General features: G+C 37.9%; 1 protein-coding gene across 6 annotated transcripts in view; it reads right to left on the bottom strand.

Moving 5' to 3' along the window:
• Positions 1-27,219, bottom strand: part of LOC137407723 (arginine-glutamic acid dipeptide repeats protein-like) — an 86,302-nt gene that overhangs the window by 24,440 nt on the left and 34,643 nt on the right. For 4 of the 6 annotated variants that reach the window (XM_068094099.1, XM_068094096.1, XM_068094097.1 and 1 more), the window contains exons 4-5: positions 25,199-25,307; positions 24,196-24,340 (exon numbers count right to left, since the gene is read on the bottom strand). In XM_068094099.1, the coding sequence (XP_067950200.1) occupies positions 24,196-24,340; positions 25,199-25,307 (254 nt within the window). The remainder of the gene's footprint in view (positions 1-24,195; positions 24,341-25,198; positions 25,308-27,219) is intronic. The other 2 variants (XM_068094100.1, XM_068094101.1) reach the window with 2 other exon arrangements.

Raw genomic sequence — 27,219 nt, 5'->3', positions numbered from 1 at the left:
TTTACACGATATCACCGAATGTCAGGGGTTGTCCTCTCAGCAATGATTCGTCTATTATTCACATTGTAAACCGATGACATTGCCGCAGCAGCACTGAAGCTGTCAAACTTTTCCGATATTTTGCTGAGCATCTATGACACTCTGTACAATAGGCAACACTACATCTATGGTGATTGGCTATAAGAGATTACTTGATTTGTCGCTTCATGATAATTGCTGCGGGCCTAGTATCAGTGACTACATTTGTATAATGACAACACTAGGTCACCGACTACTCGCTGATGTAAATGACTACTCGCTGATGTAAATGACTACTCGCGCTGATGTAAATGACTACTCGCGCTGATGTAAATGCGGATGGGTTTGTGATAGTGTGCACATTGTTATCACAGACGATCACTGAAGTATAGTGGGATTAACACCGTCATAGTGTGGACCTGCGTTGAAGGATTCTGTGTCCATATCTACGACAGTCATTGCTCCCAGATGAACAGTGCAATGAGGGCTGGCCCCTAACATATTGAGAAATGCCGGCGCTCATTTTCCCAGAGTATATCTTTACATAACAGCAATCAAACGACAATAAAACAACAGATGTTAGCTCGCTGAGGTCTCAGTTCTTGGTAAGACTATATATTGGCTGACAATATAGACAATAAGACTTGGCTGACAATATCAAAACAATTTCGATTTCTCTTCACTTTTTCCCATAAAATAGCCCCAAGTGTTCATGATGCCAAATAATCATGTTTACTATCATTGATTGTCAACTAGAACTTAGAACATGAACTTAAAAATTTGCGGCAAAGGCCAGCATAGTGTAGACAATCGCTTTATGAACATAATATTACGTGTGTGCATCTCCTCAAAGATGGATTGTCTCTTTAGTTAACATTCAAACAGAAGCTGCGCAGTGCTTCAAGAGCACTTTGGAACAAATAATGGCTCTGTGACCTGGGCTGGACATTTGAAGTCCAGTGACAAGGGAACCCAGACATGCCTAGTGGCAGAGAACAGTTTATGTTTGGGATGTCATTCCTGTCACAACCCAGTGGCCTTTTTGGAAACTAAACTCCGACTTATTGTTGGCAGGTCTGGTGTTCTAGACCACTAAGGCGCGTCTGTAATATTGCTTATGATCAAGTCTGTATCGCCATAACATAGGACTCATCCTCCATTAGCTCTTGTCAACAATGCCCCCATTGATGCAGCGGTCACTCAATTAGGAGAGCAATGAGAGATGCGCGATGAGATGGATTCAAGCAATGAATACAATAAAATATTTTCATCGCTTACCGAACACTTAGGTTACACGGAAAGCAGTTGGTTATCGCAGCCTACAAACATCAAATATTGACAAAGATCTCCAATTATGTTTTTCAATTATAAACATTTATGGTACTGTATGCCTCTAACTTTGTTCTCACGTACCACCATGTACCTGATCGTAGCAACAGCTACTGTAATTCCTTGACAAGTGTGAGGGGTCTGAGGTTGAAATATGTGCCATAAGTGTACCCACAAGCTTGCAATTGACATGTAGGAACACGAAAGTCCCTAATATTCTTAGATAACGTCGTCTACCTAACTACGAAGAGTAAAAAATCACAATTTTAATCATATGCGGTAACTTATGTGCCTACCTTTTCGGAATTTGAATTGGTAAATTTCATAGAGGTATTTTTACCATGAACATTCGCTATTACAAGTGAGGCAACCCTTAACTCGTTTTCTTCAGAGGCAATGGTAAAATTTTTTCAATGCTTATCGATCGTAATTGGAAACGAAAAATGGCGTGAGGTCTTCAACAGAACCGTTCTAAACCCTGAAGTCTATTATAGGCATGCACTACCTTTGTTTTCTTCTCAGGAAATACTCATCCAGGCACGAACACCCAACTGGACTCTAACGAAAGGATATCTCAAATGCATCTCCAAAGAATAAGTAAAAATCTGTGAGGCAACTAAAAACAACTACCTAAGCATACTAGTAGGAAGAAAAACCTACTGTAGCCTATTTCCTTTAAAGCATTGTCAATTAACTTTCCGTTATGCACATTTTTCCATCCCATCATGCCAGTCGTTTGTGGCTCTGATCGAGAGCTATGAATCAATCAAGGAGAATGAACTATCTTCAAAAGTACAGACTATTTACTCTAGGTGTTTATGCATTCACCTATTCAGCTATGTATTTATTCCTTTGGATGACCAAAGGGGATATAATTTGCATATTTGCAGTTATTAGACTCCTTTCTCTAGCCTCCCTTCTACATGCAGGGTACATTAGATATGAAAACCTGTCAAGAATGTCAAATGGTGATGATTGCCTCAGTATACCATGCTTCACCTGTACCAACTTGCCATGAGGTAATGGATGGCTTATCGCTACATGGAAATGAGCCTTTACTAGAATGGCTCATCGTTGTACTGAAACCCTTCGATTCGTTTGGGTCGAAAAACTGATTAGCTGATGTATCATCACTATATTCTGGATTTTCCGGTGATCACCAATAAAAAAAACACAACAATGAGATATGTTAAAATGATTCATGCCGACTTCTTCTGACGGACCATTGTCTTAACATGGCAAAGCAATAGTGATGGCCGACGCTCTCTAACACTGAGACAACTATCATTGATACCGGCCTACCGACCTTGACATATTGTTTGAATTACGACTGGAGTTATCATTTCCCCATTCATCAATTCATAGAATGAGATGCCATGCGTTGGATTAGAAAAAGTTCAATCTTATCGAGATATTGCCACTTCTCACTGCACAAAGACCGATTTTAATAGAATCCATAAAATTCCATTCAAGGTGTCTAATAAAGATATATTCATCATAAATGTTACATAATGCATGTAGATATGAATATTTCTTATCACAATAATATAGCACTTTTCAATTTTTTGAGGTTTTTGGTTGTAATTGAAGAAGATAAGTAGCGTTCAGCTATCGATAAAATAATTAAAAAACCGCCTTTCTATTCGCACACATTGAGCGACTACACATTCTGCACACATTGCAGTACACCTTGTTTGGTGGTCGGCCATCTGCCGGCATTCAGCAAAGGTATCTTCGTGACTTTTCTTATCACGTGACACACTATGTTTGCATGACCTTGGTTTAGAGTTGTGTGCACTTTGAGTTACCGTGCGATACACGTTTCAATGAACATTCGCATGATGTGGATTAATGCGGGTGCTTTGTTAATAAAGACAAGGATTTCTGTGCCAGGTGTCATAGAGACCAATTCGAAACTGTTCAAAACGAAATAAGAATGACTGAAGTGTGGAAAATGTTTAAAATGGAATAGCTCGTGAGGCAAATTATCTTGCGCATTCTCCATCCTTTCGCAAACATGAAACAAATAAGGTGAGTAACACAAAGTTACTAGTAAGAAAATTTACGCCCGTAACAAAACTCGCTAGACTTGTGGATTAGCCTTGTCATGGAAACAGAGACCCTGCGTCGTCAAGTCTTCAGTGTAACAACAGAATTCACGGCTCACACAGTAACGCACAGATGGCAAAATTCAAGAATAAAAGGCTAAATTCTGACATTTTTTCTATGTTTCCTTGGCTCATAGCCAACTCTCGAGCACCGTGAAACAAGATGCAATCAACTAAACACTCTACTAGCGAGTGGAGTGTCACGGATACCGTCATGAGCATGTGCGTTCTATACCCGAAAGAGCTTGAAAAATCGATGAATTGTGTTGACAATAAGCAGACGCAACCTTATGAGTATGAAACACCATATCAAAGCTATTTTGTAAGCCGATTTCAAACTCTAAACCAATAAATCAAATTCAATGAAGGTCGCTTGTAACATGATTTTACCTCTTGTTTGCCGACTTGTTAGTCGACCAAAGTTGTTCCAACTGGAGACAAATTCTTTTAAACGTGACAGATTAAATTAGCGTCTTTCACAACTGATCAACCAAGAAGCTAATGCCTTTGAGCATTGCAGCGGCTGCTTTTCATTATTCATTACTGTTATTACATCAGGCACGCTTGTCAAACGTTCTGTATAAAATTATTTACTCCTGCTTTCTCTTACACTGGTAAAGGATCAGCTAACGCTTTCAGTTATCCAGTTATGTTATATTCGAGTAAATAAAACAATTCTAACCAAGCTTTTTCAAACAATATTTTAATCATAGGAAATGTAGACACTTTGTGCAGCATTTAACATCATACCCATCTTGGCTAAGTCAGAGAACATTGACTCATGGATTTTACCTCGACTTACATGATCAAACTTCGCTCAAATCTGGTCAAAGTGGATTCGATGCTATTTTTCATCAAAGGTGCTTTTTCATTCTGTACATTGACACCTAGCCTTGTCGATGATAAAAACGAGCAGCCTGTCTTTAGTAGTAGTTTTATGTTACAACCGGTTACAACTTTAGTAGCGGTTTTATGTTACAACCGGCTGCAATTTTAGTAGTGGTTCTATGTTACAATCGGTTACAACTTTCGTAGCGGTTCTATGTTACAACCGGCTGCAACTTTTGTAGCGGTTCTATGTTACAATCGGTTACAACTTTAGCAGCGGTTCTATGCTACAAACGGCTGCAACTTTCGTAGCGGTTCTATGTTACAACCGGTTACGACTTTAGTAGCGGTTTTATGTTACAACCAGTTACAATTTTAGTAGCGGTTCTATGTTACAATCGGTTACAACTTCAAAGTTTTAGTAGCCAAAAACAAAAGTTGATATCAATAAAAATATCTTTAAAATCATTTGTGGACAGTCAGCCCAGCACTTTCATGCTTCTTGTTGGAAAGAGTCATCAACCAAGATGAAGGTGAAGGATTGAGAATTGTTTATCATCTCTGTCAAAGTATCTGGAGTGATCTGAAGATCGTAGTTGACATACATATTAATTAAAGTCCAGTTGTCAATGCAAAGGTTGTTGATACAACCAGTCGTTAATATTCTGGATTGTCACTATTCTGGATTGTCACGCACCAAACCAACCAAACCATCGGCATACATGCTGAGCTGATGAGATATGTGACTCATTTGATGCGAGGGTTACATGGATTATCTTCTCCTAAACCACTGGTTGAAAAAGACAACCCACAGAGCAACTAAGTGTTGTGGGCCCTCCCATAATGCTGGCAAAACTGGACATATTTGGTAAGTCCTAAACTATTGAGAACATAAGCATACACCTCTAACGGATCAACAGATTTCCATAAGAGGTAAATTATAATAAAATGGAAAGTAATAAAATTGGTCAGTGTTAGCATTGGTAAAATGGAGTGATAGTGTCGGTAAAATGGATAGTGCTATCGTTAGTAAAAGAGAGACAGATAGTGTCGGTAAAACGAAGTGATAGTATCGGTGACATTGACAATGATAGTGACCGTGAAATGGACAGTGATAGCGTCAGTGTGAATGGACAGTGATAATGCCAAGAAAATGGAGAGTGATAGAGACCAAATGTGATTAAATGGAGTATTCAGAAATAAGATGGCTGTCAATTGGTAATCAGTAGCCTGTAAAGAGGTTATTAAGGTTTACTTGGTAAATTGCTATTGAAATGTCAATAATGAGCCAAGATTATGACCAATGCATTGATAAAGTTGATTGTTAGGGGACTAGGACGCCAAGATAGCTAGTTAGCGATGCTGGCTACCTAAATCCTCCAATATCCCCTGCTGCTGCTGCTGTGTACCCTACTAGCTTATCCGGACTGGCTAAATACGGTCATTAAAATGTTTCTAGCAGATGTTCTCGTGCTCAAGGGAATCGTAATCACGATACAAATTTTCCTGGGCAGGCAATGTACTGCAGAGCAACTCATGCAGCAGAAAGATGATCTTGAACAAGATTGATTTGTCTGTCAACATCACCTATACCGCAATCACACATTTGCTGAGCTGACAATACCAAATCATATCGCAAATAGTTTAATATTCTCGTTGACTAGTTGAAAAAGAGAAACCAACGGTGTAAGTAAAATATACTTACACCGTTCTACTACGGCTGCATATGACTACCAGCGACTTCACTGTGTAATGAGCTGCATCGTTCAGAAATACTGTTGAGTTACATGAAGCCTGCTTAGCCTGTCCGCACGCAGTTGTAATCTTAACTACATGCTAGGCCTAGTCTAACAAACTGATCAAATGACAAGCATCCTCCAAAGATACGAATTCACATCAACATCTCATCTTAAAATGACTGGCAGCCGTCTAACGGGGAGCCACCATTTGAGTGCTTCACTGAGCTCGACTGAAGAAAGCGATGTAGCAAGCAGCTGAACTAGTTAGCTACTAATGGATAAGAATAAGGCAATGGAAAGTTTCGCTGATTAGTACACTAGTGGTCTCGCCTGCTCCCAATTGATCACACAGATATGCTAGTGGTAGCACTTACATAATACCTTCCACCATAATTCATACAGCCCTAGGTTCACTTTTAGCCAATCAGTAATTGCTTCCAGATCTTTCTTCCAAATCATTCACCAAAGGGTCTTTTTAACTAGGCAACCTAGATGGCATAGTTCTTCATCTGTGTTTTAAGAATCGGCCTTCAAAATTTTGTTTTACGATGCTGAAAGCTAGCTTGTTCAAAGATATCGACTAACAACTTGCAAAATCGCATTGTTCTCCAACAATCCATTCGAGTGCAACCAAAAAAGTCAGCATCATACAACATGCACAACTAGGATACTCTGAAACCAAATGATAAAACACTTACAAGTGAGCGACAAAGATGTTCTGTAGTCTTGTTCACTCTTTATCCTCAAACAAGATTGTACAAAGTATATATATATATCTATCCACAGTGTGCAGCACCGACTGTTCCCAATTGCAGTAACAAATGAGTAGACTTGGCATAGACTAATGAAGTCCACGTGATTAGCTTGTGTGACAATGAGTGCCAGCAAGCGCTGCGTGTATATACAAACCTACCAGCCACTCCTCTCACGGCTTAGTGTTTGTTGATAATACGTAAATAACTATATAACCAGATAACGATCTCGATAGGCAGTGCGCACAGAGTAGCATACCATACAGAATAGAGCTGGTCTTTCCCAAATATGCGCTCGCTCGCTCTCGATGCACTAAACGTGGTCTGATTTATTCGAGTCCTTGTCTGATCTCACAGGAGATATGCCATGTCAAACAATGACAGTTGGCGTTTCATTAAGGTCTTGTTACCAATCTAAGTGTTCACATCAACCGATTAGAAGAACATAGGGAATTATACGGTTCAGTGAGTATGAAGACAAGTAGTGCTAAGGCAAGCTATGAAAAACTACTAATTTTATGACATGCGATGATACCAAACAGCTGCCTCAAGATTACACCCTTCAAGAGAACTTTGCGTACAGCGAGAGCCTTGCGTACAGTGAGCAAGAAAAGAAATGATGCTTATCACGACCTTCTAGCGATTGACTGATTCTTTAACCGATCCCTTTGCAAAGTACCAGGTTTAGTTATAACTTTTTCTAGCTGGCCGGAAGGCACTCTGAGAATATAAATTACCTCTTTGAAAAGAGATCCGTGCTATAGAAAGGAACTAAGCATACAATATGTTTCCACGACACACATGATTGGCAAATTTGAGCCAATCCGCAAGTTACTGTATAGTGGAAACGGCATAAAGCCGCAAGCTAAGCGAGTTTTTGACACTGGAAACAGCAATTGGGAATGATGTGCATTAAAATAGCGAGCGAGCTACTCAATTTTAAACATTTACAATACTTCTGCCGTTCTTTCTCGACCGAATTTCAACGGATTGTGTCGCTAACGCATGCGCCACTAATTATTAACTTATAGCGTACAATTTCTTACCTTTATTTAACAAGACGCCAGAATCAATCCGCATCATGCGAATGTTCGTAGAAACACTTAATTCGCGCAGTAACGCAATGTGTGCACAACTCCAAACCCCCATGAGGCACTTCGTGCATGCCATGGAAACATAGTGATTTTCAGTGAGTATAGGAGAGCCACTGTTCATGACACTAAGTAATCATACATTAAAACACCGATAAAAATCTGGTTAGGCTATGGCCTAAAATCTCAACAGCAAAGGTTGACAGGAACTGGGTCGACAATTGTTCAGACGCAATTTTCAAGATCAATCCTTAAGCAATTACTGCTCACGGAAAGACGTCATCCAGAGATTGACCGGATAGCTACCAAGTAGTCATAGAGTTGCAAAGCAATGATTGCGACAAACAGTTTGCAAAGAGATGACAATATATTTTAGAACTAGTCTCTTGATAAACGATAAGACTACAAAATGGAGGATCAAGCAAAGAGCATAAGATTGCTGAAGCCTGAAATCTACGCTATTGATTTTGGTAGCTTTTGTGTAACCGCTACAGTTATTAGTTCAAGACAGTGACATATAGAATGAGGCGTAATGAGTACGGATAGAAAAACGGGTCAACCTTATGAAATACCATGAAGTGACTAAAAACCATTGTAACTTTACTTTGTACCATGATTTATTTATCGTTGCCAAGATCAAACTAACATTGGTAGTGAACAGTGACTGTGAGAGGCCCATAGACTTGCGATTGTTGTTGATACCATGAGAATGGGTGTAATTTTGGTGAAGTATTTTTAAGCTCACTGATAATTGTCAACAACCACTATGGTTGGTAAGTAGGGCGGGTGAAGAGCTAATTGCGAGAGAATGAGTCAACTGATGGTGTCAAGGGAATATAATTATGACAGCGTTCTTCACGATTTATCGGCTAGCGTAACTCCTTTGAATCGAGCAAAGCAAACCTTCGACCCCAACAAGATGTCTTGTGAGGGTACTTAACAACAATAGTCACCTACTTGAGACTTGAATTCACCCCTATGGGCTTGTTAAGCATACCATCTTGTGGATATCGATCTATGATATATACCGTGGTCAGTTATTCAATATAACATATTCAGATTGGGTTTCTGTTGGAATTGCTATATAGATTTTTTCATTGTCTTATAAACTTCATGACATGAGCAAGCAAAAAGTGCTACCGATTAGGCAACAAAATATGTTGGGTCATGTCTAATTTGGGTATTACTCCTGCTTCAATGTAGCATTGATAAGACCTTATGACCAACACTTGAAAACCATCTCTACAACAAGCAGGACGTTTAAAAACTAATATCAAATGGTAACAGGTCAAATATAGGATTGTTCTTTTACGCTGTAATATGTCAAGGCAAAACTTATGTCAACAGTGATTGCACATTCGTTCATCTGCCAGAGATATTAATGCAAACTATAAATGCGGTCAAGTCACACCCTCTTAGGCTTGAGGCTGCGCCATCAGACGCTGTGACATAACAGTAAACTAGCTGAGTTGAGACATGTGGGGACCAAGCTGATGAGATAAGCACACCATAAACAAGATTTGAATAGGATAAGTAGCTGTGATTTTATCAGCCCATAAGACGAGCTCAGCGTTCTGAGATTACGCTCAAGTCAAGAGCAGCGAAAATACAAACTTGACATTAGAGCCTGCAGCAACTAATCTATCAGTTCAAATTCTTTGCTCAAATATTTACTATTGGGAAAAGGAACTAATCCCCATAACAATCTTTGTTCGCATATGTCAGTAAAAGGCTGGTGTTTTCTTTTAGCATCTAACTTTGATTAGCGTTAGTAATCTATAAATGCTACGACCTATTCGCACTCAGTGTGAACAGTGTGCTTAATCATTGCCTTTATTCACTAATACCGCCCTCTGTTTGAATAATTTGTTCATGAAGTAAGATTGTTATTGCTTGAAAAATGCGCCGCCTTCAAAGCTAAGACTTAACTTGCACATGTGACACAGAAAAGCGTTTTAGAACACCGGTTTTTGCCTGTTTGCCTTTCATTATTGTAATCTTCCGCCAAAGAGTTAAGCATGCGTCTTGTTAATTGTTACTAATGGTCCTGATTCCAACACAATCAATTTTTTTCCATGCATCAAATGGGTTAGGAGTTGCCCGTTGCTGATAAATTCGTACCACACCATTTCATCGATTCTTATATAAAGATCTTTGCAAGATTTTACGTATGTAGAATTGTAGAATATAGGATTCTATGTATTTCTCAAAACAAAAATTGTTAGAGTAGACTCGCTTTCTCACAGTGAATACCTTCACACAAATTTAGCAAAGCGAAATGGCGTCAAACGTCATTTTACCGGTTTTATAATTCGACCTAAAAACAACTCCTAAGCTATTTGAAGCACGGAAACAGCGAATAAAAACCGTTGTGCATTGGTAAATCGCAAAATTAGATAAGAAGTAGCCACTATGAAAATTGGGTATGATGTGAATTTCGGACAGCTCACCGGTTTTATCCATTCTACAAACAACACTATTTACAAATGAACAGCTGCCTTGTCACAGTTTTGTCTCGTGGGAACATAGGTACATAGAAAAACATAGGGAACTAGTGGCTATTATACTAGTCCTTTCTTCATCGCTCCAAGGATCTATTGTCAGCAAGTCACGGAGTCAGCTAGTTCAAGAAGACTCTCATTCGACAAGCGCTCTATGGATCAGGATCATCGTTGTAATCTCACTAGCGATGCAAAAAATAAACACCTGCAACCATTTTCTGAGACCTAGATTACTGCCAGAAACACAAGTAAGGAATTAACAGGTGTCAATCAATAAAAACAATAAACATATCTCAGATTACACTTGAACATCTGAACACCCCTCAGACTAGATCACAGTAATATGTGTCCATAAAAACCTACAAATTATAACCGACACTTTGTGGCCTACTTCTTGTAAACTGTCTAAACATTCTTCCTATGTTGCCTACTGACGATTCGGTGACAGCTTCAGGTTTCTGTTCATACGCTAAAATCTAGCATACAAATAAAGAAAACCAGCATAGCATAATTATTCTTGCATATCTTCTGTGTGATCAGCATTGGAAAGAACTTTCATTGCGTTTGCTTAGGGCAATACTCCGTGAAAAAATGGTGTATCAACCAAAATGATGAACTTTCCTCATCAGATGTTGGGCGACGTACAGGTCAAGCGAAACCAAAGTCAAGGTGTCAAGAACATGCTGTATAGCCCAAGTCTAGTCAGTGAAAAAACATGATATGGGTGACATGAACTGTTCTAGTATTTCCCATGCATCATATTTGCTAATGATATGTCATTTTTGTCCTTCCGATCAGTTAGTGTTCGCAAAAGACCTGAACTAGCAACAAAAGAACCTGAACCTCATCGACGCAGTCCTTCGATATACCTCATCCATATAACTGATAACACATTAATGAACCATTCGTCGTTACGTTGAATGAATCCTCAACATAACACTCCCTCATGAAAACTAAGTATTTATTATGAACAAGAAATATGATCTGCAAAGAAGCTGACTAGCATCACTGAAGAGTCACCCCTGACACTTTTGACAGGTCTCAAGTTCGTCAAACAAGTTAGCACCAAGTGTTCAACATAAAACTCACAACTCGAGAGATGAAAAGAAGGCTGTGGGCCAGCTGCCTTGAATTGCCGGTAAGGGAATGAACATGCAGCCTTAATAAGGTGACTTATAGATAACCATCGAACGAGAATTGAAGAAAGCTTGCCCTTATCTTTATAACATCCTCCCCGAATGTCTTGAGCTAGCTAGTAGCTGTCACCATATTTTTATGACGCGTATTTGGAGTTGTGGGCACTTTGAGTTATCGTGCGATAATGGTTTCAATAAACATTCGCATGATGCGGATTAATACCGGATGCTTTGTCAAAACAGATAGACTTCTACGCAATAGGTCAACGTGGCGCATTCGGAACAGCTCAAATTGAAATAAGAATGACCGAAGCGTAAGAAATGTTTGAAATGGAATAGCTCGCGCGGAATTTTGTTGCGCATCATTCCAAGTGCAGTTTTCATCTTTTCATCATCATGAAACATGTGGTAAAAATTTGTCCCCGTAATTTCAATCTTGCAGATGACTCAAGCTCGCGAACTAACTGCGTCATGGAAAGATAGTGATAGCTATCAAACCAAACGTGAACTAAAGAAAGCCCACCCATATCTTTGTAACATCCTTCCCAAATGTCCTGACCTAGCTAGTACCTTTGTAAACACTGCTACTTGCGCCCATCACCAACATTACACAACCACCTAACTCAGAGAAGAGCACTCTGCTAACGAGCGGAATGTGGCAATAAGTAGTTTTTCATGTTTGGGTTGGTATTAATGGATCTAATCTACACTGGATGACCTATTTGTTCTACAGTCATATTACTTAGGGCCAAAGCTCTGATGCAAGCACAAATCACCCATTCCATTAGAAAGCACCTTCTGTGCATATCATTACGACAATGTGTCAATTGTGGCAGTCAGTCGGCAAGGCAAAGATTGCATATGAAGGTGTCATTTCCAATGGTTGTTACAGACCAGTACCTCTATCGATGGTACTTGAACCAATATCACTTAGAAGGTTGTGCAGCTAATAAATCTCCATTAGGTTCATGCCTTTACGCTGTGTAACTAATACCAAATACATAACCATTCCACATCCTGAATTTCTAACCATTAAGGGTTATTGATGCCATATTTAGTATTTCTATTGGGAGGTCGACGCTTAGAGCATGCAACCATCATAGAGGTCGACAGCTTTGACGTCGAAAAGCATCTAGTGTTTCGAGATGGCTAAATCACGACGACGTCGTAAGATGAAGCGATGAATAGTATGTGACCAGTAGTTATGCTAAGATCGTAACTAGGAGGGAGGAGTGGTTGAAAAGGAGAGGGAAATCGTTGCAATAAACTGCCTCCATCAACTAAATCAAAATCATCCAACTACCAGGGTTGCTCTTTCTGTTTTCTATAAATTGACAAAGAGAAACACACAGGAAACTCTCACCCCATGGGATTATTTGCAAAACACGACTAAGATCGACACAGCAAGATCTAGGCATTATTGCAAACATATCTAATGAATGCTAGCCAAGGAAGAGAGCCGAAAGGCGTCGATATGAATGTCAAGCAATGCTTGTTCCTGAATCAGTCACCTCCCTCATCCAGTTATCATTTTGAGCACCATCAAGCATGATAGCGCCACAATGAGGTTAGCCACTGATTACTTATTAATGCCTATTGATCTTTCATACTCGCTGCCCGCTGCCTCCGCTTGTCTGCTCAACATCGGATACTAAAATAATTACTCTCTTCTATAGTCGTATAAGTTGCTGTAAACAGTGACTGTTTGCGCAAGCACGCTCTAGTATTGTTACCAATTGTTGTTTAAAGCAACAGAACGACTGGGAGAATTTAATTGACTCCTTTGCAGGCCTCTTGGCTGCGAACAGTGTTTATTTGGATGGTGCATCTTATGGGAGTCGGAGATGACACTTTTAACTGATTAGTATTCTGCCAAGTCTGAGTGGCCAATCCTTGTCAGTGACTAAATCAATCGTTTGCCATTTTCCACGGGGCTGCATGCAAATGCTTGAAAAGGAACTTGCACAAATTTTTTGTAAATTTCAACAGAAAGTATTTTTCTATCATTTGCGATTGTTTTAGAAGTTTGAAATGATATGACTGCCAGAATGTCTCAAGATTAAAATCGATAAAACTTGATCGCTGATTAAAATGTTTCGATCAAGCAAAAGTGACGACGTGACAATGACGCCAATAGTTGCAAAGAAACAAGACAAAATAGAGGCGCGTAACACTGCAACTCAAACGCAATAGCCGATATCAGCTATCGCAACAATAACGACTAGTGACGTCAATTTGCACATTTTTTTCTTCTGAACGTTTGAATTGTGATCAGAATTGTACTTTCGATTGCATCTGAGCGTTCTAATCGCGATCAAGTTTGTCAATTTTAATCTATAAACATCCTGGCAGTCAGATGACCACAAACATAAAAAAACAATCACAAGCGATAGGAAAATACCGATACATTCCGATTTAGCCTCCAGAAACTTTGTGCAAGCTCATCTCTCAACACGAACTGGTGTTTGGTCGGCCCTCACATTGAGCAATGCCAGGGTTCTCTATGCCTCACCAGAAAGGCTAATAAATCATCCAGAGAGCAGCACCCTTTAAATCGGTGATCATCTCCTCAAAAATGATATCTCCACTCCATTTAATACCAGCGGAAAGACTTTTAGATTAGATGTCTTACCTACCAACAATAACAAGCCAAGCTTGACAAAACCAAACAAAAAGTTAAAATGATTAAAGGTTGACTTGCAACAAGTTCACATTACCGTTATTTGGTATCAAAAGATTCACCATGTCTTACTCTGCTGTGTTGTAGGTACCAAATATGTAGAAATGTGATTACAAGCTCTTAAAAGCTCAAAAACGAACAGTAAATTGCAGCCATCACGAAAACACCGTAGTTTTATTGAATGTGTGAAGTATATCTGTGAAAATATTTCGACGAATGAGGTTGCGTGAAAGTGTAAACAGAAGCCATCTTGTACAACTACATCCCATTTGAGCCGTTTTGGAAAGAGATTCTAATCTATGGCAGTCTCGTGATGGCGGCAATTAACTGTTCGTTTTTGAGCTTTTAAGAGCTTGTAATCCCATTTCCACATATTTTGTACCTACAACACAACAGAGTAAGACATGGTGAATCTTTTGATACCAAATAACTGTAATGTGAATTTTGTTGCAAGTCAACTTTTAAAAAATTTTTAATGACTCTTTGGTATGATCAACAAGCAATTAACATAAACTCGTGTAGGCCTACATTTTTACTCATTAGTCATATGGATACCACCCAAAATAACAACTCAATACAAGCATTGTTTATCCATGATTGAAATTTAAGCTCAACAGGATGACACTGGTCTGAATAAGTGCAACTACCAAGTTGATTCGGAACCATAATTAAGTGGCCATGAAGCCATGAAAGCAACTTCCTAGCTCATGCTAGTCAAGAACTGCAAATCCATGAGACTACTACTTCTTTGTGGTAGTAGTCTACTAGTAAAACAGTAAAACTAGTAAAAACAACTGGCCTCTGGATCGCAAGGCTATCTAATGACAAAGACATCAAAACAACATTAGACGATTCTGAAAAGAATGCGGTGTTTGAAATTGGTATGCAGCAAAGCATCCAGTTTTTCGGGTATTTTGGCCATCTGCTACAACCATCCGTTGCAGTTAGCTAGTAGCCATATAACTGCTACGAGAGCGAACTATGTAGTCTTATAAACCAAGAAATATACAGCCACACATCTTGCACGGGTCAGGAATGTTACTTAGATAACTAGACAGCGCTGAGCTGTCTAGTGTCTTTAAGTGAATGACTTTGGCCATACGCTTATATCTCTAGACAGCTCAGCGCTACAAACTGTTGTGTCAACTCAAAACACAATAAGAGGCCAAAAAAGGGGCATATTGGACAATTGTTTCATTCCTATGCAAATTATATTATTAACAATCACTTTCCATCCTACAGTTACACATCGATGGAGCGAGAATGCTTTCACATGAAATATCGCCTTCCCTCGAAGCAGTAGCTTCAAGGCTGTCGATAAATAATGGCCCGACGACATTTGAAGATAGCCGAAGCTATTCTGTTATCTGAGCGATCTTAGCAACTCTAGCCAGTAACATTTGCACGAATGCCCTTTCAGTATGTTTGTTAGCTTGATCAACATTAGCCAATAGGATGTGGCTAATTATGAAGAACTAAAGGATTTGCTGCGCTTGTTGACTCCTAACGCGCGCGTAATAGGTGCAGTGAAAGGAAAAAGGAGAAACTATGAAACTATCAATAGAGTCATGATGGACTGGTTTGTAGTTCATGTGCCCGAATGAGCATTGTTTTAGCCGAGCTGAGATAACAATGGACATGAACTGATAATCTCAGAATCACATCAAACAAAGTTTTCTGCGTCTTTAACTGTTGCTCACTAACGCAGTGGCAGAAAGTAAAAAAGGAAATTCTTGTTTGTCACTAAAAATATATAAATTATATATAATATTAACTAAAGGTGAAGTTACACCAAGATGATTTGTTGGAGTTGCGTTTTCGCAGAGAGATTTGGAGTGGCTTCTAGTATGTTGTGATTTGAAAAACATTTTTGTCAAAATGGGTCACATTTTAAGCCAATGAAATACACCATCGATATCCATTCTATTTTGACTGCCTATCGCCATAAACACAAAAAAGAGTCACTCCATTGCTATTGCGAGATACGATTGGTCAATTTCATGTTGTACTCTATCAATGATGGCTGTCAAAACCAGACAAAGCTGGTCGGCAGCATTTCACTAGACATAGACTTGGTTGGCATTGAATAAATCTAATAAATCATCCTGGTGTAAACGCACCGAGTCTTTATACAATACCAAAAACGTTTGTGAGCGTGAATGGACCGAAAAAAGCTCGAAGCCACTGAAATACGCCATTGGTCTTAACCGTTCAGGGCACTGCAGGGTAATTACCTTGACTTGACCTTAATGTCAGCATTTCATCGACCTTGGGTCTATAATTTTTAAATTTATAGTTGAAATGTCATGAAATGCCTTTGTCTTTGTCTCAAAGCAATATTACTAGGTACAAGTTAAATATTACCATTTACACATTAGCCTCACTATTACTAGGTTTTCAAACAGCGAAGTATGACCAGAGCCACATAGCTTCACAAAGCCAGCTATCAACGGAAGCGGATATGGGAGCGCGCTTGTTTCCAAACAAACAGGCCCCGCCCACTATTTTTAGACAAGTTATAACGGAGGCCGCAACATTAACCAACAAAAATTACTTCCAATGGCAGTCGCTCCAAAATTGATTGTTGCATCATATACCATTTATAAGAGGACAAAATTCCCTACAAAAAACTACAACAATATTTTTGTAAAAACGTAAAGTAAATACAAAAAAAGACAGGTATTGAGAGCGAGGTATGAATATTTCATTTGAGATCAGTATGTCGACCTGGTTTGTTTGGAAACAAGCGTTTTTGTTTCCAGTTGTGGGACTCTGTGAAGCTATATGACTCTGATCATGACGACACGCCCCACATGGCACTGCAATGCCATCATGGAAACAGCCATGTTGCCCTCATTCTGTCGTGATTCAGCGTCGCTGTTTGAAAGTGAAACATCCATGCAATGTGCTATTTTTGTGCCATGGAAACAGCCTTAGCGACCAATGGTGTCGCACTTGTGCGTAGGTCTTGCTTTCCTTAAAGGTTGACTTGCAACAAAATTCACATTACATTTATTTGATATCAAAAGATTCACCATGTCTTACTCTGTTGTGTTGTAGATGCCAAATATGTGGAAATGTGATTACAAGCTCTTAAAAGCTCAAAAACGAAAAGCCGCCGTAGATTGGAATCTCTTTATTTCGATGACGTAACCATGAAATTTGGTTATTGCCTTGTCACGTGATGTTCTCACGCGAATTGAAAAGCCAGTAAAAAGCTCAATCTAAAACTTATCGTATCACTAGTTTATGACAAATACTTCGGGTTTTACCGAAGACCCCGTATCAAATATAGATGCTCGCTACTTTACATTTTTGTTTCGGTTTGGTCTAATCGGCAAATCGTAATCTGATCATGTGACCCAATACTTCGCAAATAATTTCTGCAGCACTTTTTGATTATCACAAGTGACCAACTGGCTCGTCATGATCATCAGACAATGATATGTACTCCTTCAAGCAAGGGCTAGAAAATTAAACAAATTTTTACGGTAAGTTATAAGATATCACTGCTAAAAGTGACAGCATTACCACAGCATTACAATGACGATAAAATAGACGCATAAGAACAATAGACATGGTTTTATTGAATGCGTGAAGTATATTTGTGAAAATATTTCGACGAATAAGGTTGCATGAAAGTGTAAACAGAAACCATCTCTCACAAATGCGTCACATTTGCGTCGTTTTGGAAAGAGAATCCAAACATCGGCGGTCTCGCGTGGCTCGATTTACTGTTCGTTTTTGAGTTTTTAAGAGCTTGTAATCACATTCCCACATATTTGGCACCTACAAAACAACAGAGTAAGACATGGTGAATCTTTTGATACCAAATAACTGTAATGTGAATTTTGTTGCAAGTCAACCTTTAAAGATACAACCTTGACATAAGGGTTACACAACTATCCCTCTACTATAGCACCTTATGGAAGCATGATCTGCTTGTCGGCAGCAGTTAAGCGTTTTGGTACGTACTGCACACCCACGTGTCCGCTACACTAGCGCTGTTGGGAAACTTGGTAGTCAACAAGGAATGCTTCCAGCCCATCTAGATTTAGTTATTGACACAATTGCAAACATAAAGTGAATGTATTGATAATTCCTATGTACATTAGCTGACACGTGAGATAATGGCAATCTGATCAGCTAGATATACTAAGACTGTATAAGAAGAAGATGCTGTTCGCAGGCTTGATGAAATGCTTTCCGGAACAACCTTTAACGAGTTGCGCTCTCTAAACTAAGCATGCTCAGAATTTTATTACAGACAAATTTCGTTTTTTGGTCACCTCAACATACGGTAAGAATCGACGGATTAACTTTGTATGTCAAAGTTTAAGAACTTTGTATGTCAAAGTTTAAGGTAGTTTTCTGATTTAGGGTACACGTTGGACATTAAATTCAGACTTATCCTCTCTCTACAAGCCACATTCAATGACATGTCACTAACTCTTTAGAAGACTAGCGAATAAATCCCATGCAACAACTTCCGCAACCACCCAACACATTTCTCCAGTTATCATGAGCTAAAAACCATGACTTTTGCAGATGCGTTACCAGGCGTGTGCTTATCCACTGTCAACAAAGCCGTTTGTTAATCTTTCGCGGGTTCAGTATCTTGCAGGGTAAAAAATAAGAGCTTAAGAAAAAGAGAAAAATCCAATTAATAAAAAACTTACTTTATTAGATATGGGTTTATTAGTTTCTATTTTGTACATTTTCAATTATCCAGGGGGGGGGATGGGGGGGGGGGATGGGGGCGGTCCCGATCAAGCATGAAAAATTGAAACAATAGGAGACATCCTTTTGGTAGGGAATCAGAAGGCATCTTCACTGAGCTATAATAGACACCTATTCACTATTCGTTAGCCTAATCAGCTACTTTGCTATAGGCAGACGCCTAGTAAGTTATCAAATTCATAATTTCTATAAATTGAAAAGATCGTCCACTTTTTGCACTGTGACTTTGCGCTTGCTCTAGAAATACCCTGGTACGACAAACCACCCCTGCAGGCTGGTTCACACTGTATCGCTGTATGTCAGCATTAATCCCACAATACTTTGATGATCGTCTGTGATAACCTTGTTCATGCTATCACAAACCCTTCCATGTTTACATCGACGAATAGTCCGCGATATAGTGTTCCAATTACAAAATGAGGTAGCAGAAACGATAAAATGTGGTAACTATCATATAGGGAAATACAGATCAAGCAATCAATATCGTCTAACTGGTGGCAATCACAAAGATAGTCGTGGATGCACGACGAAATATCGAGAAACTTTGCCGGCTGCAATGTTTCTTGACATATCCACATTGCATCGACGATGGCACCGGTTTAAGGCGCACATAGTCGACGCACACCAGCAGAGAAGACAACTCCAACATAATATAAACCAGCATTGTCAAGTTTAGATGTATCGTAGGTATTAAAAAAAAATATTGACGCCACAAAACAATCAGCTTCTCAAACGACTTCCTATAGCTGACACGCCTGCTCTATATCTTCTAAAGACTCAAGCGATGCGTGGAACTAATATCAACATTCCGGTCTTCCTCGACAGAGCAGTAACCTACATATTTACGATTGAGCCGAGAAGTTGATTCTTATTGGATGGAATACAGAGTTCGTTATATTTGTTTGCGGCTCAAGCTGTTTTCTGTTTTCATTTACGAAGGCCTGCAGAATTCTCATTAATCCAACCCTTTTCTTGATTGTGCACAACTATTTACACAAACGTTGCCAACTGCTACTAACAACTGTTTAAAGAATAGAGAAAGCATAATATTATTATGCTTTCTCTATTCTTTAAGAAAGCATAATATTATTATGCTTTATTAGTTATCTTGAGGTGTTGACTGATGTTCTAAAAAAAGAATCAAGGGGATTGACCCACTAGGAGCTGAGATATAGCCAGCCAAACACAGGTCTACCTAATAATGAATCAGAGGAAAACCCTTCGAAAATCCCGAGAACTGTGACGTATGAAATCGACTTATTGGTAATGTGCCGGAGTTGCGCACCCTTACCGCCGTTGCGTATAATGATTGTTTTAGGCTACGAGATGTGAAACGCTTCTCGCGATAGTAAAGAATTTACAGGCTAGCTCTGGTTTCTCAGGAAAATCAAGCAAACATTGTGTGGTAAAGGCATTTGCCCATAACCCCTCGCCATGATTTTTCAAAACAGAAGAGCAGAATTTGACTATTGTGCTTCAAATTTTAACTCGATCTTCACGGATATGCTCCGAAGATCCTCTGTTCAACGAACGGCGCATGTATAGTCTATATGCGACATCCGCGACTTGCAGTTGGTTTAGAATAAGAAATGGGAATGTGAATTTTTGTTCATTCATCATTTTTCTACTGTGTACCTACTGCAGCATTCAGCTGATTTTCATGATTATCGTCACTATTAACAGACTGTAAGTTCACTAGAGCCATAATTTTAAAAAGAATAACTTGACCGTGCTGCTCTTGCTGTAAGAAAAGAAAACGATAACTTTTGATTTGATTTTTCTATTCATCTATTATCTTATCTACGATTATTTTTTATGATTAATATAATCATCATAATGCATATTATACAAAATAATAATATAACTGCCTCTAGAATGAATGATGTAACTAATATAATTTGTAGAAAATTCCAAATGGTAACCGAGATTGATGATTGATTTAATTGATTCCATTTATTAGCTATAGTTAAAAAAATCTGAACAGCGCTAAAGATGAGTCTGAATAGGGAAGCTAAGTGGGAGAACAACAAAACTGAGCTGAACTAGCAAGATAGCGACCTAACTAAAGATAGCGAAATAATAGATGCGTGTAATTATTTTATGCTAAAACTAATCTACACGTGAGAAGGACTGGTTCGGAATTCTCAGAGCAATGATTGTTAGGCCCAATTTGATTGTTCTATACTTCCAGAGATTAAACCAATTGAAACGCCGTGATTGTTATAGGAGAGCGCATTAGTTGGCTTAATTGACCAATGGCACACAAGTCGATTTCATACATCATATATTGATGATTACCAAAACACTTATGTTTTTTGGTAGACATGTGTTTAAATGGCTATATCTCAGCTTCTGGTTGGTCAATCTCCTTGATTCTTTTTTTAAAACATCAGTCAACACCTCAAGATAAATAATAAAGCATAATAATATTATGCCTTCTCTATTCTTTAAGTTACATGATAGTGAATTGAAAATATGATCACTGAACTGGCACACGTTTTGGAAACGATCAACATTTTGACCTTCACCCATGGAGGTCTATTTTTCTTGGCTAAGATATTTGTCAACACAAACATTTTTGACTCAGATTAACATGTCGTTGGTTGTTACACACAACCATTAAAAACAACCTATAAAACCTAGATTAAAAATTCTGTGTTTGGTAGCCAATGGTATTGGAGTAAAGTCATCAGTTTAGTAGCAAGTAAATACTTAACTTTTCTATTCGTACAAATAAATATATAAAAGACCCAAAAGTTGTCTTCTCTATTAAAAATAATGACAAATCCAAAAATGCTTCACATCCTTAAATTTGTAAAAGTGGTTTCCCATAATTTAATAGGTAAGCATTTTTTTCACATTTTAGTTTCAATTAAAGCTTTCATTATTTTTGGTACTCGAACAGAATAAGGCTTCACTTTTGAGTTTCACTGGAGCCAGAGCTATTTATGACATGAAAGTTTGGTCTAACAAAAATGTGTGAAGCAAATGCAGTGGTACCTCGGTTTTCAAACATAATACGCCCCAGATTTTTGTTTGATAAGCGAATTGTTTGAATACCGAATCGATTTTCCCAAAAACAGACATAGTATTATGAAAAAAGAGCTAATACAGTTTTGAGATCATAAGATAAACTAGTAACAGTAAATTATAAAAGTAAAAATAAGAAAGCCAAGCTGCTTTCAAACATTTCTATTATCTCCTTTTTCAACTTATTCGTGGTCATCATGGTCTTACTTTTTGATTTCTGATCACTACAGGCTTTCCTGGGACTCATGATTAATAAAAATTGGCCACCAAAAATGTGAAATAATGTTTTTGTATTATGTAAAAAGGGTACCGTAAGTATGTATTATGTACAAACCGTAAGTCTATTCACGTTCACTAAAGCTGATGCTGCCAAATACACGTACGGACGTACATGCATTACATAATACACATACCTAAATAAACATACACGTACATGCCAAATTGCGAGGCAAAATTTTCTCGAAATTCTCATTCGAGTTCAGAATCGGTTAAGTGCTGAACTTACACTGTTTTACAATTTTGTATGAGAAATAAGATTGAGCGAGATTTAGTAAAAAGGCAAACATCAAAATAATCTTGGAAAGAGCTTTTTAATAAACACGCTAAAACTTGTCTACCAAAACTAAATAACAATAAAACTAATAATGGGATGAGTGTGTAGCTCTGCTGCATGTTAAATCTGGTTCACATTACTAGCCGTCTGTCCGTGCTTAAAAGACAGAATACAGTCACCATCGTTTCTTCAGACTTTCAATTGTCCAGACAATTATCCAATGCGGACTTGTCCGTCCGATGCGAAATTGTCCGTCCAATGAGACCTTGTCTGTCCAATGCAAACTTCTCTGTCCGATGCGGACTTGTTCGTCCAAAGAGTGACAATTTAGATCGATAGGTGGCTCTCGTGACAAACGAACGCAAGAAATTCATGTGTCTGAGTTTTGTACAGTAATCTTTGTTCATTATTATTACTGTTATTAATATTATACTGTATCCTATTGTAGGTATAATCATATTTTACTCTCTCATGTATACTGTATATGCATATTGCACCATGTTTCATGTGTTATTATTACTGTTATTAATATTGTATTGTACCCTATTGCAGGTATAACCATATTGTACTCTCTCATGTATACTGTATATGTATATTGTACCATATTTCATTTGTTATTATTACTGTTATTAATATTATATTGTACCCTATTGTAGGTATAATCATATTTTACTCTCTTATGTATACTGTATATACATATTGTACCATATTGTAACCTAGGAGTATATATATGAGACAATATAGGCTGTTTAATGTATAGTACTCAATTTTCAATATGCAGACACGGGGCAGACTGCATTAATCCGAACATAAGAGGGTTGACTGTATGTTTAGAAATGCTCAGACTTGATCAAACGTTTCCAATGTGAGCAGACATCTTATACATAAAACTAAACCTTATTGCCTTTGTCAGGACATCTGTATTAGATTACACTGTTTCATATTTGACCAGATCCATATACATACAGTCCAGCATTTACAAATAAAGTTAATTCATTCCAGGGGGATGCTTCATATTTTACGATCGTCCTAGCTTTGAGAAATATCCTCACAAGAAAAAGTTGTAATTCACTTAATTGGTTCTACAGCCAAAAGATATGATAACTCCTCAATAAATATTACACATTGCACTATAATATGATGCATTATAGAGCATTTTAAAGAGACATCTAACAAATACAATAATCAGCAGGTTATCAATCGGAAGGTTTTTATTAGATATCTGGCATTTTGAATTTGCGATTTGACTGTACAGTAAAGTACCACAAGTGGAGGTTTGACTGTACAGTAAAGCACCATAAGTGGAGGTTTGACTGTACAGTAAAGTACCACAAGTGGAGGTTTGACTGTACAGCAAAGCACCACAAGTGGAGGTTTGACTGTACTGTAAAAGGAACAGGTCAAGAGCTCTACGTAACAATTTTGGTAAGTAACATTTGCCTCCCTTGGTTTGTTACAAATTTCTTGGCATATTTAAGCAATGCTGACTACTGTAACACATCTCTATAAATGTCGAAAGCTCAAACGGGTGACATCAAAGTGTGACATCACAACGCTATCAAACTCTTACTATTGATACTTTTCTGAACTTCCCATTTCCATAAAAGCGGCGCAAGGGAATGGTGAATTCTATAGTACCATTTAGTCATTATGCAGTTCTTTACTAATTCATGGAGTTATTCTCTCTTACCTGATGCAAATAGCGTTAATCACCTCAGACTTCTCTGATTTAAACACTTCCCTCTCTCGAATGACAGGGTTTGCTGAAAGGAAATCACCAAATCCTCCTGCACATGTAAAAGATTCACACATGAATTGAAGAATAGAGCAGCGCCCTAAAGAGGAACGATATAGTTTATATACGACGTTTTAAGAAGTTTAAACCTTTCATAACTAAAAACAATATAACACACAACAATATGTAACTATTATATTACGCGACACTATTATTACAAAACATCCAGATTTTGATGAACTGAAACTAAATTAGGAATGCACAATCAACCGGCCATAGGAGAGGAGATAGACAAATATGCTCATAATTTGTTCTCAAGCACGTATGTATCTCCATATACAGAGGGACAGACGCATACATATGCAGACATACAGGTACACACATATGAAGATATACAGGTGCATACTTATGAAAACATACAAGTTCATACATATGAAGACATACAGACACATACATGAACAGACATACAGATACATACATACGCACACATACAGGTACCTACATATGCAGACATACAAATACATACATATGAACACATACAGGTACATACATATGCAGACATACAGGTACATACTGTGTACAACACAGCCATGTACCACAAGATGCAAAAATCTAAAGTATAAGTGAAAATGAAAATAATAAAGTAATAAATAGTAAAAAGGTTTTATTGTTAATTTACCATGGCGACACCTAAACAAAAGTGTAAGCCAGCCAATGCATACAGCAGGTTCAGTGAGTGATATAGAGTTACTTATAGTAACTTAGTATAATTTCAGCTAATGGATTCTACATTAATTTAGCTTATAAATTGTTTTATTTTGGCACTTTGCATATTTTGACGAGAAAAATCATAAGTTAATAATAAGTTTTGCGATCTAACGTTTGCCAAGTTAGAGCTATTAATATCTCCGCAATCGACTTTACGACAAACAGGTTTGCCGGAAATTACTTTGCTCACCAAGATTGTCACCATTTCTGTCTTCCATTAGCCTCTGGTAGACACCCTCTGGAAGGTGAGAAGCCTTGAAATACTGCCTCACGCTGAACATAAACTTCTGCTTCTTAGTCTAAAAACGTAAGCATGAGAAGATAAGCCTTAAGCACTGCGCGGGGCTTCTTCCATCTGATTGCTGAGTAGACCATGGAAGCTGATATCGTGAGAATGTAGACAGAAGTCACACAGGTGAAGGCACACAGGTGAAGTCTCTCGAGTGAAGTCGCGCGAGCGAAGTCACACAACTGAAGTGTATTTGTAGTATAGAACTAAGCTGAATGAATACTCAATTTTTGAATTATAATAAGGGAACTGAAAAACTGCACAAACACAAAAATTTTTGCTCAATGCAGAGCAGATGCAAGATACACACTGCTAGCAAATATGTATTATCTGTCCTTTACTCATTCATTTCAACATTTTTTGCTTGTTCTGATGGAATAAACTCACACCGAAAATTTTTTGCTGAGGTACACTCGGTATTTTTGCTGTAAGATGCTAGAGTTTCTATCATAGATCTTTAAACTAAAATTTTTCACAATCAGCTGACGATTCTGCACAAGAATCAACGCAGTTGACAAACACAAGGCATGTTTAATGTTTTAGTTCAGTGAAGCCAGCTGCAAAAAAAAAGCGCTATCCTTTTCACACTTCAGCCAAAATGCAGATCAACTTTTTCTAATATAAAAATATAGTTATCGAAAATATCTGAGGCCCGATGTTGAAATATTTCGCTAGCAGAAATACATTCAGGTCGCTGATTGCAATTATTCTTTTCTTTTTCCTAAACAAAAAAATGGAATCCGCAACATGTTTGAATTCTGAGTAAAAAAACTAACTGGTTTTTTTATTTGGCAAAACGATACCACCATATCCTAAATGTATGGTGTTGAAATTCTGTGTGGATTTGGTAACTCTGTGATCTTTGCTATAAAAAATTTCTGTCGCGAAATAATTAGGAACTATTCACACACAGCATTACACACATGTCCTTTTTTGCATTATTTTAAGATTTTCCATCAGTTTAAATGAAAAAGTATGAAAACAGGGTATAACTAACTATTCAATAAATTTTACTTTTGTTGTGTACATATATATTTATGCATGTAATGTACTTGATTGTAACGTGTGGTTGATAGTTGTGGAGAACTTTTAGCCCAGCCGTAATTAGGTATGTTAATTATGGTGTTGCTTGGTAACATATGATTGTTTAGATTTTATTTTTTTTGCGTTTACTTTATCTTATCTTATTCTTATATATACATATTTCTAAAAGTATGTTTTATGTCGTATGTCTGTCTGTATTCTGGCTATAGCTATTATTAGAATAACTGCGGCTGGACAACAATGCTGACGCAACGTCATGGAGTACCGCCATTAGAAGCCTAGCAGCTTAGTGGAATGTTCCATTTGCAATGTGCCAGGCTAATAGCTTGAAAGTTACAGTTGTTTGACAAAGTTTTAAAACCTTGACAGTTGTTTTTATTTTTCTCTTAATTTATTTCAACTACACAAAACACTTATTTTATGATATGTAGTTTTGAAGTTAAAAATGAGAAATTTTGTTATATGTTAGATACAAATCAATTTTCTGTCAAGAATTTTTTATTAGCCGGGCAACAAACATTCAACACAATTTGAGGTTGAAGTGACCGCAGCTACTTACGAGGAGAATATATATGCGTTTAAAAAAGAACAAAAACGCCTTTACGAGCACAAATCTTTGTCCAACCGGCAGAACTTTGCAATAGTAAACCACGAGGAGAGTTCTGATGATAACCTCTTCACCAGCCATGTAGTAGCGAGAGAATCGCCTTCAACATCTACCCAAGAAGGTGACAGAGCTGCTATTACCAAAATAACTAGTCAGAGAGCACCATTACACGCTAGTATTCACATATCAAGAGTACCAGTTTAATTTTATTGTTGGACAACCGCTATATGGACGAAACTGTTTATATTTACTCCATTCATCATTTGTAAAA

The sequence above is a fragment of the Watersipora subatra genome, chromosome 11 (assembly GCF_963576615.1).
Source record: "Watersipora subatra chromosome 11, tzWatSuba1.1, whole genome shotgun sequence".
NCBI classification, from domain to species: domain Eukaryota; kingdom Metazoa; phylum Bryozoa; class Gymnolaemata; order Cheilostomatida; family Watersiporidae; genus Watersipora; species Watersipora subatra.
This window is presented reverse-complemented; position numbering and strand designations above follow the sequence as displayed.